The sequence below is a fragment of the Ruditapes philippinarum genome, unplaced genomic scaffold (genome assembly GCF_026571515.1).
Source record: "Ruditapes philippinarum isolate M1 unplaced genomic scaffold, ASM2657151v2 ctg746_1_1_1_1, whole genome shotgun sequence".
Classification (NCBI taxonomy): domain Eukaryota; kingdom Metazoa; phylum Mollusca; class Bivalvia; order Venerida; family Veneridae; genus Ruditapes; species Ruditapes philippinarum.
This window is the reverse complement of record NW_026862339.1, coordinates 131,836-145,801: the sequence shown is the minus strand read 5'-3', so window position 1 is coordinate 145,801 and position 13,966 is coordinate 131,836. Positions and strand designations below refer to the sequence as shown.

Below are 13,966 nucleotides of genomic sequence, written 5' to 3'. Positions count from 1 at the left end.
CGTATTTCAAATTATCTGTCCCGAGCAGTTGAGAAAGATGACCCCATAAGTTATTAAGGTAACTAATGGCCACTTACACCAATGGTGTTCTTTCAATAAATGTTTGCACTCGACTTCACCCATGCAGAAGGCGGTGTTATTAGGCTCACGTAATAAACGGCGGTGTGGTGGGCCCTCCAGGCGGCCATGTACCAGGTCAAACTCAGTCAGACTACTCTGGTAATTATGATGTTTGAAAAAGTTAAATGAAATAACTGAACCAGATTTTGACTCAAAGAAAAGAAAACTATTTCGTCAGACAATCCTGTCCGAGAATAAAGGCAATCTATTTAAGGAGCTGATACATAAGCATTTTGTGACTTCATTACCGATTGACAAATCATGCTGAATAAAAAGAGTGGGCCTTATCAATTTACATGCTTTTGTTATTACCAACCTACTATTGATAACAGTTAATTGGTCAGTCTCAAATAAGGCCTGCCATGACGTCACATCACATAGTTGTGTCATGTCTTTGCATTACTTAAACTAAAATAGGACATAACATCTTTACAAACAATACATAATATTGTGATATGACTATGGTGAAAAGAAATTTTGGTAAAACTCATTCATTCATACTAAAACCTAATTATTTCAGTTTCCACAACAACCATCATCTAACAGCATTTTAAAAACATATGATAAACAACTAATTATGACATAAACGATACTATCTTTGTGAATCGCAGAGCATTACTTCAAGATATCTAAGTCATTATTTATGTTCTTTCCCTTAAAATAGATATATTTTTCCACCTCCCTTGATAAACTCTTCAATTAGCACTCAATAACAGACAAGGTCACCTGAGTTGTAAATGTATCTTAAGGTTCATCGGCTCGAAAACATTTACACTGTTTCATTTCTTTCATCATTAAGTTTTGAAGATTTTGAAGTTTGATCCAAAAAATATATATTTTGCTGCTGCAATCTAACCTGAATAGATAACCTTTCGCATTTTTTCTCTCTAAAAAATGTTACAAAAATTTCTTAATATAAAAATATATATGCAGATTTGTTCAAAATCCAAAAAAGTTTCCCATGTTTCTTACAGCACTCATAACGGTACACAAAAAATATGATTAATATGAGGTGATTTCCTTCAGAACAGAAGTATTTTTATTTTTTGCAGATAACAAAAGTTTGCATTCTGGTTAAACATTAGGACCTTAGCCCAGCAAGTTGTACGCCAGGGCTTTTTATTATATGGATTATGGTCGCCCTTGTTTGCCCTGTAAAGACCGAAATCTATGTAATATCAGTTTGTATCTTTATCAGTTGGTCTTGCAGTTGAAATATTGAGACTAACTTAGACCTCAAATGCTAAATCTCTTAGCTTATATTTCATTAGTTCTGAGACACATCTTCTTTAAAATAAGCCAATCAAATACAAGAATGGTATTAACCAATCAGGTAAGAGTTTACTGACTTATTTACAATCTGATTGGTTAAATCTCATTAAATATGAAACTAGCAATGAGTTAAGAACCTGGGAACATTTAATTGGTTTTAGCTGTGTTTGATCTAAAACTTCTGGACTTTCACAAAATAACAATAGGCCAATGAACTCATTTTCTTCTGGAAAAACTTTCAGTCTGACAAAATTAATTTCAGTCAGTAAAAGCAAACATACTGTACACTGCAAAATTATCTTTTGACCTGAAAAATAATGTTATGTATATACAAATATGTTCCCAGGTGGTTAAGAGTTTACTCAAATAGTAAAATGATAGTATTCATAGCTTTAATACTCAAAATATTTCTTTAAAACTTTCCATTCTGCAGGTAATCTTCTAAAACTATCATTACAACAGCACTGTACCAGTTTACGGTACTAAAATTCATTAGTAAATTGATGCATGTTTACAACCAATCTGTGTGGTGGTCTGTTTGGAACTTTTATTAGACCTGGTCAATTTGATAAGTTCCATTATCTGTTTTTCATTTCCTCATACATATTGAGCCAAATTGCTTCTGAAATATGACAGAAATTGGCCGCCAAAAACTATTGCAAAGAACAAGTACATTTTGACTATTAATTGGACATTTTAATTTGTGTAGATTTTTATCTGATGAAATCAGTAGATATATAAATATATATATTAAATATAAAATGAAAAACTGTACAATATGTTTTAAATGAAGTAAAAATATTAACTGCCACACAAATTTTTTCAATTTCAAATCACAGAGACTATTCTAAATATTTTGCAATTCTGATATAATTATATTTTCGCGTTGTTTTTTACTTTCTTTTAACAATTTAATAAATTTGTTTATGTTTAAAATTCAGAAGGCCTCGATAAAGGATTTTCAATCTTAACCACAAAATACTCATTTTTGTTATAGTACAAGTAATAAGGCATCCTTGAGTAATCCTTCGTCACCCCCTCCCCCACTTCCATTCTAAGCAAAAAGTTTGCAACCAGATACATAAACACTAAAGGATGCATCAATTTGTAGAATGTCACAAGTTTGAACACCCAGAAATAATACGAAAAATTGACTATATATATAATGATTGCAAACAGACATCCACCAACCATTTACTGATAGTAAAACCTACCTCACAAAATCTTATGTAAAATAGCATTTTCAATTACTGTTATACAAAATAACCTTTTTCAGTTATGTATGTTAAAACGTTTAACCCCGTGTCCTTCAATATCATAAGATCAAATCTAAATTTCAACTGAAATGAGACTAAAAATAACCGACAAAAAAAATCTGAAAAAAAAGTTGAATATATGCTACTTCGTATTCGTATATTAAGGGGAAATAGCATCTCATAGATTGAAAACAGACCAAATTTTTCACTTATGAATTTTTTTTTCACAGCAAAAAATGTTCCCCACATTGACTGGAGGTTATATTTCAGTAGATTATAATCTGTGTGTAGTAAGATTTATTGACATTTTGGCATCAATTTGTATGCTTTATGTAACAGACATCCCACCAAGATCACTAAACTTCTTGTGCTGCAAGAAATATCATAATGATTAATATTATAAGAATTTTTAGAGACTTTTCTTTCCGCTTTTTTTATTATTTTTTTAATTTATTTTTTTATATGCAACAACTTTAATAAACATGTCTGGGTCAGAATCTGTAGCAAATAATGCAATTGAAACTTGTCCCTTAACAATTCAGAAACGTTTACTTCAAATTAATGCAATGGCTTAAGTTAGATTTTTGATTTGATTAACTGATCTGGCTTTAATGACGGTAGTTAACTATAGAGGGTTCTTAGATTATAGTCTTTTTCTTTCTTTTTTCTCTTGCTACTGTGTTTTTATTTGTTTGGGTCGTCAGACCAAACAAATAATGGTAGCGAAATTTCAGAGTCTAATGCTGTTAATTGCAGATGCCGAAAGTAGTCTGCTTTTTTGAAGCGGTTACTTCCCTATATATGTAACACTAAGGCCGAAAAATTCAGGGGATATCACTGCGTAAATATGGTCACATGACAGGCGCATTAATTTTCAAGCAAAAAAATTCCCGAATGGTTGAAGATTTCTAATATTGTTTTATTCTTTATAGATATACATGCTTATAGTAAGCGCCATGATTAAGTGTTAAACAACAGTTAGCGTCGTTACAAACCCTAATTTAGAATAATATGGTTTTCTTCAGGCCGTTAATATATAAATTCACCGTGGCCGAGGGGTTTGCGCGCTCGCTTAGTCTGGAGGTCTGGAGTTCAAATCCCAGTTAAGGCAACTCATTTTTTTTTTCAAATTGTTTAAGTCAAATAAACATTGGATTGAATATCAGTGTTGCAATTAGACTTATAGCCAATCTAATACAATTAAAACGCTGGAAAGCATTGGTGGCACTATACAAAATTAAATTGTTTTAAAATCTCACAACCTTCACCTTTCTGACATTCTGAGACCCAAACAAATTCAGCGCCTTCTGTGCTTTGATTATGTAACAATGTACTTGAGACTATGAACCCTTTGCCTATAATTATGCCCTTGTGTGAAGACCACCGAGTTTTGTTTTGATTATGAAATTACCAGGGCCATCGTAATAAAGCAGACATTTACATTGATTGCTCCATCCCCTTGTATTATGACAGTACAGTGTTAATATACTCAATTGTGTAACTAATACAATCTGTTGAATGATACATGTACATGCATCAATAATCATGGCCAGTACAATCAGTTGTAATAGTATTAACAGATTATATGTCAAAACAATTAAGACATACATCATGGTACCTGCTGCTCTCTTAATGCTCCACAATGAAAACAAGATAGGAACCCGGCCCCGTGTTCACAAAGAAAAGATCAGGATCAGGATCAAGTGATCCTGATTTTATTTCCATTGTTTTATGTTACTAAAATTTATTGTGTTTTGCTGGAATAAAATAATAAATATTCAAAATGTAAAAAACTGCTGATTTGCAAAGAAATCAAACTATTTTGGAATAAAATTAACAAATAACAAAACAATTACAAAAATATTCGGATCAAAATAAGGATCAATTTTAGGATCAGGATCAATATTTGGATCAACTGTAAAATGTCCGTATCTTGTAAAATAACAATAAATTTATTCTAAAATTTCATTTATTTGCTACTGCAAGTCCAGTTTTATCAAATTAATTTTAAATATTTAATCTATGAGGATAAAAAATGAAGAATATTAGAGGTTTTCAATTTGATCCTGATCTTGATCCTGATCCTTAAATCTTTGTGAACACGGGGCCAGAGTTACTGCAACTAAAATGTATCATGATATTATCACAATATCTTGGAATATCTTGGTTGTACACAGTGTATATACATTTTGACCAAATGAATGCAGTTTCTAATGTCCACACCTTTCTTCAAGTTTGAATGTATCCACTATACCAAAGTTCTGTGACTGGATCTTGACTACAAAAACCTTTTCACCTTAAATAATCATTCTTCAAGATAAAGAAATAACAATAAAACAATTACAAGTTTATGGAATTACAGTTACTATTCAAAGAGTAAAACAAAACAATAAGTAGAATGTATCGTCTTGTATCAATACCCTAGCATTGTATCAAAAAAATGAATAGATACTAATGAATCACAAGGACAAAAATCATGATTCATTGATGAACACCTCAGCATTGTATCTTGATACCTTTTTAGATACTGTATCATGGGGGCAATGATCATGATTCATGATCACCTCAGTATTGTATATTGATACTTTTTAGATTCTGTATCATAAGGGCAATAATCATGATTCATTCATGATCACCTCAGCATTGTATCACGATGCTATACAGATACTGTATCATGAGGGCAATAATCATGATTCATTCATGAACACCTCAGCATTGTATCGATAATGTATAGTGAGGGCAATAATAATGATTCATTCATGAACATGTCAGCATTGTATTATGATACTTTACTGTATCATGAGGGCAATTATCATTCATTGTTGCATCAATAATATTTGACCATTTTTACCTGATGAGAAATCAGCTTAATATAACATAATTATAGGAGTCAGAGGACAAACATATATAATAATCATACAATTCATAATATTATTAATGAGTTATAAGATTAAGTTCCACTGATCAAATAATCTGTTTTTGTAATAATCTACCCCTTTAAATCAGACATACCACAAACATTAGGGAAACTTTCAGTATCAAAGGCTTAGAAACATAAATAAAGAATCATAAAAATGTGATATGACATATTCTGTATAAATATTAAAACACACATCATATTTATCCTCAGCTACAAAGACATTAAACAGTATGATCATTCAAGCATATTTTCCCACTGGAAAAAAAACATAATCCCTTAGAACTTTTCTGGTAAAACTAAATATATACAGAATGTACCATATAACCCATAACAAATGCACTCTGGTAATTCTGACGTTACGTTAAATTTGCATTAAATTTTGCATTAAAAATAAAATGCACTACAGAAATATTTATGAAAACAATTATTATTATGTTTAAATCATAGATAATGCCACATTTTTTTCTTTAATATAAAAAACATAATTTTAATTCTATCATTTCTAACAATAAATCTCAAAATTAGCAATCAAGCTATAAGAATAATTAAAATAATCAAACTATTGCATTTTATAGGGGATTGCATTGGTTATTACAAGCTTTAATTACAGAGTTTTAAAAAAAACCAGGGATCTATTTCTGGAAGTTATATCTGCAGAATGCATCGTAATTTTCCATAAAATTCAATTACATTACATTAATAACAGAAGAAGGGGGTGTTTTAGCTATCTAAACATGGGTGGTATTTCATTTCTTCAATAATAACATCCAATGCACTTTCACTTTATCATTTCCACTATCATTTCTATTAAACGAAGACAAATAATAAATAAAATACTACCTAAACAAGAGCTGTCGGTAGGACAGCAACGCTCGACTATTCTTAGTGCTTGATAGTAAAAAAAATGCTTGATACAGTTACCTCCTCCTGTTTACAGGTTGGGGTCATGATGGTGAACAAGTGTGCAAAGTTTCAAAGCCATATGTCAATGGAGTTTGAAAATATTTGAGCTATTACAAAAACTTTAACGTAAATTCTAAGTCGAAAAAGGGGCATAATTCTGTCAAAATGCTTGATAGAGTTACCTCCTCCTGTTTACAGGTTGGGGTCATGATGTTGAACAAGTGTGCAAAGTTTCAAAGCCATATGTCAATGGACTTTGAAAATATTTGAACTATTACAAAAACTTTAAAGTAAATTCTAAGTCGAAAAAGGAGCATAATTCTGTCAAAATGCTTGATAGAGTTACCTCCTCCTGTTTACAAGTTGGGGTCATGATGGTGAACAAGTGTGCAAAGTTTCAAAGCCATATGTCAATGGACTTTGAAAATATTTGAACTATTACAAAAACTTTAACGTAAATTCTAAGTCGAAAAAGGGGCATAATTCTGTCAAAATGCTTGATAGAGTTACCTCCTCCTGTTTACAGGTTGGGGTCATGATGGTGAACAAGTGTGCAAAGTTTCAAAACCATATGTCAATGGACTTTGAAAATATTTGAACTATTACAAAAACTTTAACGTAAGTTCTAAGTTGAAAAAGGGGCATAATTCTGTCAAAATGCTTGATAGAGTTACCTCCTCCTGTCTACAGGTTGGGGTCATGATGGTGAACAAGTGTGCAAAGTTTCAAAGCCATATGTCAATGGACTTTGAAAATATTTGAACTATTACAAAAACTTTAACATAAGTGGTTACGCCGACGCCGACGCTCGGGTGACTGCAATAGCTCTACTTATTCTTATCGAATAGTCGAGCTAAAAATTAGGGAAACATCAACTTTTCTAATGTTAAGTAGATATATAACTTAGAGAATACACAGATATTTTGGTATCAGTATAGACCCTAATTTGAGACATCATTTTGTATGATTAAAGTATATTTAAAGGCAGTTATATAATTTATAGTCAAATTTGTAACATAACTAACTATAAAAGAGACTATATTACAGACAGCAAAACAGATTTACTAACGACAAAAACGATAAAATAACAGCACACAAGATAATATATTTAATAGCACATGCAACTTAATCAATAAAAGAAAAACTGAATTAAAGTACCATCAAAACATAATGATAAACATCAAAACATGAAACATTAAAATGTGGTAACTTACATCAAATGAGGAAAACTATCAGCAAAACATGATAACTTACAGAAAAATAAGATAACTTAAACAGCAAAATATGATAACTAACAGCAAAAGAGGTAAACTAACTGCAAAATATTATGCATGATAACTTCAAAGAAAAGAGGGTAACCAACTGCAAAACATGATAAATTACTTTCAAACATGATAAAACAGCAAAAGAGTAAAACAAAAGGCAACACATAACAAACATAAAAGAAGATAACCAACAGCATAATCATGATCAATAACAGCAAAACATGATAAACAACATCAAACATGATAACCAACATCAAACATGATAACCAACATCAAAGAAGATAACCAACATCAAACATGATAACCAACATCAAAGAAGATAACCAACAGCATAACATGATAACCAACAGCAAAACATGATAACCAACAGCAAAACATGATAACCAACAGCAAAACATGATAACCAACATCAAAGAGGATAACCAACAGCAAAACATGATCACTAACAGCAAAACATGATAACCATTATCAAAGAAGAAAACCAACAGCATAACATGATAACTAACAGCAAAACATGATAATAACCAACATCAAAGAGGATAACCAACAGCAAAACATGATAACCAACATCAAAGAGGATAACCAACAGCAAAACATGATAACCAACATCGAATAAGATAACCAACAGCAAAACATGATCACTAACAGCAAATATGATAACCAACATCAAAGAGGATAACCAACAGAAAGAAATTAAAGGTTTTAAAGCCTGCTTAAAGTACAATGATTTTTTCTGAACTGAAATCTTGACAAAACCAAGGTGCAATTTCATTCATAAAATAAAATCATCCCTCCAAATCTTCCAAAGTCTGAATATGTAATGAATTTGCCATTAACAAAATCTCCCCCACACTGATCTCAAATCCAAAATGTCTGCAGAATTCATTCTAAATGGATGCTATCTGAAGGTATTTAACTTTTTTATATTCCTCAAGTCATTGCTTGATAATGTGACACTGGTTTCATTTTTTAAAACCACAATGTATGACAGGTAATGCCAAAATTCGGTTAAGCACACTGAAAAATTATTAAGCATATGCTAAATTGCTTAAGAATGCAAAGCATCTTTTGAGGATTATAGCAAATCAAAAACTTTTACAACTTTCTGGAATGCATCTTACATGACTTGATGTTAAAAAGCAAGCACTCTCCAAATCTTTTTATGATGACAACTTGTTTATAGGTCCACAGCAAGTCAGTCGACATGAGGACAGTTAGACACGGTGACCAATTCAATCAGGTGGTAATCACTTTTGTAGCTGTTACCCAGGATGAAAAACCAAGCAATCCATATAACCAATAAATCCATATAATGATGTTTTTACATCAATTAATAAATGTGCAGTTATTTTACTTACTTGTCAATATACACAGCAAAAACAGGTACTCTGTGTAAGAGATCAAACCTGGAATAGAAAACAAATTGTAAGTAACGGTAAAAATACTGTTTTTAACAGAACCTTAAAATCATATTACAAAGAGAGAGTTTATTCTGATAATTTGTTGATTAATTTTTCAGAACTTCGAAGTTTTAAAGCAAATTTTTTTATTTGACATGTCCAGCTTCAATTTTAGGAAATGTCAGTTTTTTAGGAAATCAACATAAAAAATTTGAAGTCAGTCAGCCAACTGTATAGAGCCTGGTCAGATTGCATGGTTAAATACTGGTGGCAATTTTCTTGGCTTATTACGATAAGGGCATCAATGATGGACTGTGTACTCAGTTACTCTCTACTGTCATGATTCAAATGCTTTCATTCTAACAGCGTTTTTTGGGGGATTTTATGATTTGATATTCTAAGCAGCAACGGCAACATCTTGTGTCCCTTTTGCTTTGGATATCCTACAGCCTGTACTAACAGTAGTGATAATTTATAAATATTATTAGCCTAAAGGGACAAATAAAGAAATGCTGAAATATTACACAAAGAAGTAAGTCAAAATCAGATTATGTCGACCCTGCTAAGATTATTTTTTATTATCAAGATGGTTCTCAAATACAACTCAACCTCTTGCCTTTAGACGGTAGCCTGTATTCTCACTAAATACTGACCTTTTTGTACTTTAGTCTATCTCCATAAAATATCATTCAATTACTATTGACGTAGCAAGATGTAAGATATCTTTTAATCAACACAAAAAAAATCTTTGTAACAGATCAACAGTTTCTAATAAAACGCAGGCTTCCTAGTATTATCTTATCTTAAATTATGAAATCATTTTTGGCATATATATCATTTCAAATATTCTGATTATTTCAGAATGCAAGGCTTGAAGCTGTTTCTACAAAGTTGTCTTGCTTTGCAATTTGAACTCATCTATTCTAAGCTTTCTGGATTCGTCCATCTATGGAAAGTTTTCCAAGTGGATAGATTTGTCCATGGATTAAAAGTTTTTTCGAATATATCCATCGGTTCAAATATTCTGATTATTTCAGTATGCAGAGTCGCGCTAAATTTGTACAACTAGTCCTGCTTTGTTTTTGAAACTGTCCATCTATTATAAGTTTTCCTGATTTGTCCATGGATTGAAAGTTATCCGGATCAATCAAAATGATAAAATTAAAAAGCAATCAGAATCAGTCTGGCTTTGATCACATGGATGCAGACATCGGACATTTTGGGGAACAGCTTGAGAAATGAGCAAACTTTTACTTCTGTCTCTATGACCCGCATTGATTCAGATCTATGTGAAGATTCTGCTTTTGAACCAAAGAATAGTCATTTAGCTGAGACGTTACTAAGCAAAACAGGGACTCTTTACTGGGGTTTGAGAGTGTTGATAATCAAAAAAGTCAAAATTCCCACTCAAGTCAGAAACTGCAGGCTGGTGCATTATAATACGCAAGGTAAAAATGGCATCTCCAGCTTCATTCAATTATGATAAGTAACAAAATTTTATCTTTTCTCTTTTATGTTCTGTTAAAAATTGTGTTCATGGGGAAGCCAAATCTATATAATATCTTGTTTATATCATAGAATAAACAATATTCAGACAGCATCTTTTCAATAATGAAGTAATGTGAACCTCTGAAGATCATTAAATTTTGCACTAGAATTTTTTAACTCTTTGAGCAGTATCAGCAATTATGACATAATAGTCAATGCCCCTGTTTTAAAACATTAGATATACTTTTTTGGCCCTTTGGCATCATTATGATTCCATTACATGTACTTAAATTATGTCAAAGATTGAATATTACTTTAAAGCCAATGGGAAGAGACATGTCAGAGTGATGTTGCATCTTTCATAATATCTGCAATAAACAGACTCGATCAAACCAAGTCGGCAATTTTCACCTTTGCTTTCATCATTCTTATTTTTTGATCTGGCCTTTTCGAAAATTTTACCACTAATTTCAAACAGTTTCCACAATCAACCGTTCTTATAATATTACAATAGTACAATTAGTATTGGTACAAAATTTTCTTTGGTCGAGTCAAAGTTACACTTCTGACAATTTTCTACTTCAGCTTTAATTTAGAAATTCGAGAAACATGACTGGGACCATGGTTGTCCATTATATCACAATACACTTAATTACAAAACTTAAGGACCAGTCTCCCTGTCTTTCATTACAGTGTGCAATAGGGGTTGATAAAAGGGTTGTTCAAAATTCAATCAATTTAAAGAAAATAATACTTTTCAAAAATCAAACCGATCTTTTCCATCTAATCAAACACTACATTGCACCTCAATCTTAAATGGCTATCTTGACTCATCTTTCCCTTACATCAAATGAACCGTTTTTTAACTGTCGCTCAAATCAACCTCAATAAGAATGTCTTAGATTGAGAAAGGAGAAGCGGTGTTTAGTTCTTGACCCCTCAGGCCACTAGCAGCAGTCTCTTGATCAAGTCTAATGTCCACCACCCGTGGACCTGACACGCGCTTCGACAATTATTTATGGATGCTCCACAACTATTGAAATTTAACAAAGCACTGCAACATTGTTTATTTAGGAAATACATCTGTCAACTTGCTTTCTATATAGGGAAGAAAAAGGCGGGGTAAAATTTTTATTTCAAATCAACTTTTTTTGTTCAAGCACTGATCTGGAAAAAGCAAATTATAGCAAAAATTCTGAATTTGTAAATTTAAAACCAAACTTTGTATGACTTTAAAGCTTACGGGAGGAAAATTGCAATAAGAAATTCACACATAAAGCCTAAATTTTTAAATTTTAACATATAAACTTTGAATATATTTTTTTTACTGAAGAATTGAGTACCCCTATTTAAACCAATCGAGTATCATCTATTAAAACATATTTTAAGTTTTTGTGAGGTTACCTTTTGAGAAAACTGTATGTTATAACCATTTTCCATTCCTGTGTGACAGTCTTGCTTACAGGATTCACTGTAACAGTTTGTCTTATTCCCTCTTTTAACCATTTAGTCTTTCCTTTTTCATTTACATTCTTTATAAAAATTTATTATGCAATTTGAAATGAAAAAGCAATTTTAATGAAAATTTACTGCAACAGTATTTTTTTATGTATTTGCAGATCTATAATGCATGATTAAAAAGCTCGACTACCTTCCATGAGTTGGCGATGTTTACCGAATTAATCACCATGCTTGCCGAATTAATCATGGTAAACATAATTAGTAGATCAGACTTTTGTTACCATTTTACTGCAGAAGTAAATCAAGAAATTAATAACTTATCAACAGGTACGTAAAACTCATCAGCTTCTGGGTGTCTATGAATTGAAGTCAGCCAGTTCAAGGTGATTTAACTAAACTTATGGTCTACCTAAGACTAAACATTATTGAAGATAATTTTAAAGATTAAAAATATTAAAGACCATAATTATTATGCTTCTCTCTTTAAAGTTTCTGGCACCAAAGTGGCACAGTACTGTAAAAGTGCAATTCGCTACACCGAAGAGAGGAGGACAATGCTTTCCAAGAGACAGCTTTAGTACACGAGACACCTTCCATGTACGAGACAGACAGTAAAGAGTTCAACAGACGTCAATGACACGATGGACAAAAAAACTAACAACAAACAAAAATTGGTAACCCTTTACAAACAATTTCAAATTATACCAGCAAGAGAACAATTTTAGATGTCATTAGTGGTATTCATCTTCAACATCCATCTGTCTTAATGGACGATTACCGACCAGAACGCCCATTACAGCCACGCGTAAAATACGGGCAAAAAAATACGTAACAATCACTAACCAGTGAAATAAAGCATTAAATCTCTTAGTTTATTTTATTTCTTTATAATAACAGACAGTTGTTTTATAGCCTTGCCATATTTGGAGGCTTGTTGACTATTTCGCCAACGACCCACGCACTGGATTATGGTCAATTAGAATACAAACTTTAAACCAATTCTTTTTTAAGTGGTCACATGATGATTACAATAAGACCTCAATTGATATTTATGACACAAATCAGAATATTATTTTGAAACAACCATCATATTGACTGCTATCTTAACAATGATGCAGTAGTTAAACAGAATGTTATACTGAAAATACAGGGGGATCATAATTTCTATCCGAATGCATTGTTTTAACGAAAATACAGGAATCATAATTTCTATTCCCAGTAGTTCAACAGAATATATTGTTTTAACGAAAATACAGGAATCATAATTTCTAGTCCCAGTAGTTCAACAGAATATATTGTTTTAACGAAAATACAGGAATCATAATTTCTATTCCCAGTAGTTCAACAGAATATATTGTTTTAACGAAATTGCAGGAATCATAATTTCTATTCCCAGTAGTTCAACAGAATATATTGTTTTAACGAAAATACAGGAATCATAATTTCTATTCCCAGTAGTTCAACAGAATATATTGTTTTAACGAAAATACAGGAATCATAATTTCTATTCCCAGTAGTTCAACAGAATGTTATACTGAAAATACAGGGATCATAATTTATATCAAATATATTGACAACAACTATATTATATACTTTATTTATAAACTTTATTTATATTATATAAATACTGCTTAAAAGAAAAAAAATGTTGATAAAATCCTAAGTGATTTAGTATGAATATTATTATGACAAATAATAATTTTTTTTTCTAGAACACTTTATATTGGATTATGTATCTCACACTTGTCTTGCAAACAACATCAATGTATAATTCTTTTCTGGTTTGTAATGTTATGTGTGATACTTAATACTATCAATATGAATATCTATAATGTATAACAGACCTACCTATTAACTCTAAGTCTTTTCATTAGGATTTTA

General features: G+C 31.3%; 1 protein-coding gene across 4 annotated transcripts in view; it reads right to left on the bottom strand.

The window, feature by feature from the left end:
* The window catches only part of LOC132718740 (calcium uptake protein 3, mitochondrial-like), a gene marked incomplete at its 3' end in the record, with an annotated part of 89,597 nt that overhangs the window by 29,300 nt on the left and 46,331 nt on the right, over nucleotides 1-13,966 (bottom strand). For all 4 annotated transcript variants that reach the window (XM_060702460.1, XM_060702463.1, XM_060702464.1 and 1 more), the window contains 1 exon segment: nucleotides 9,095-9,142. In XM_060702460.1, the coding sequence (XP_060558443.1) occupies nucleotides 9,095-9,142 (48 nt within the window).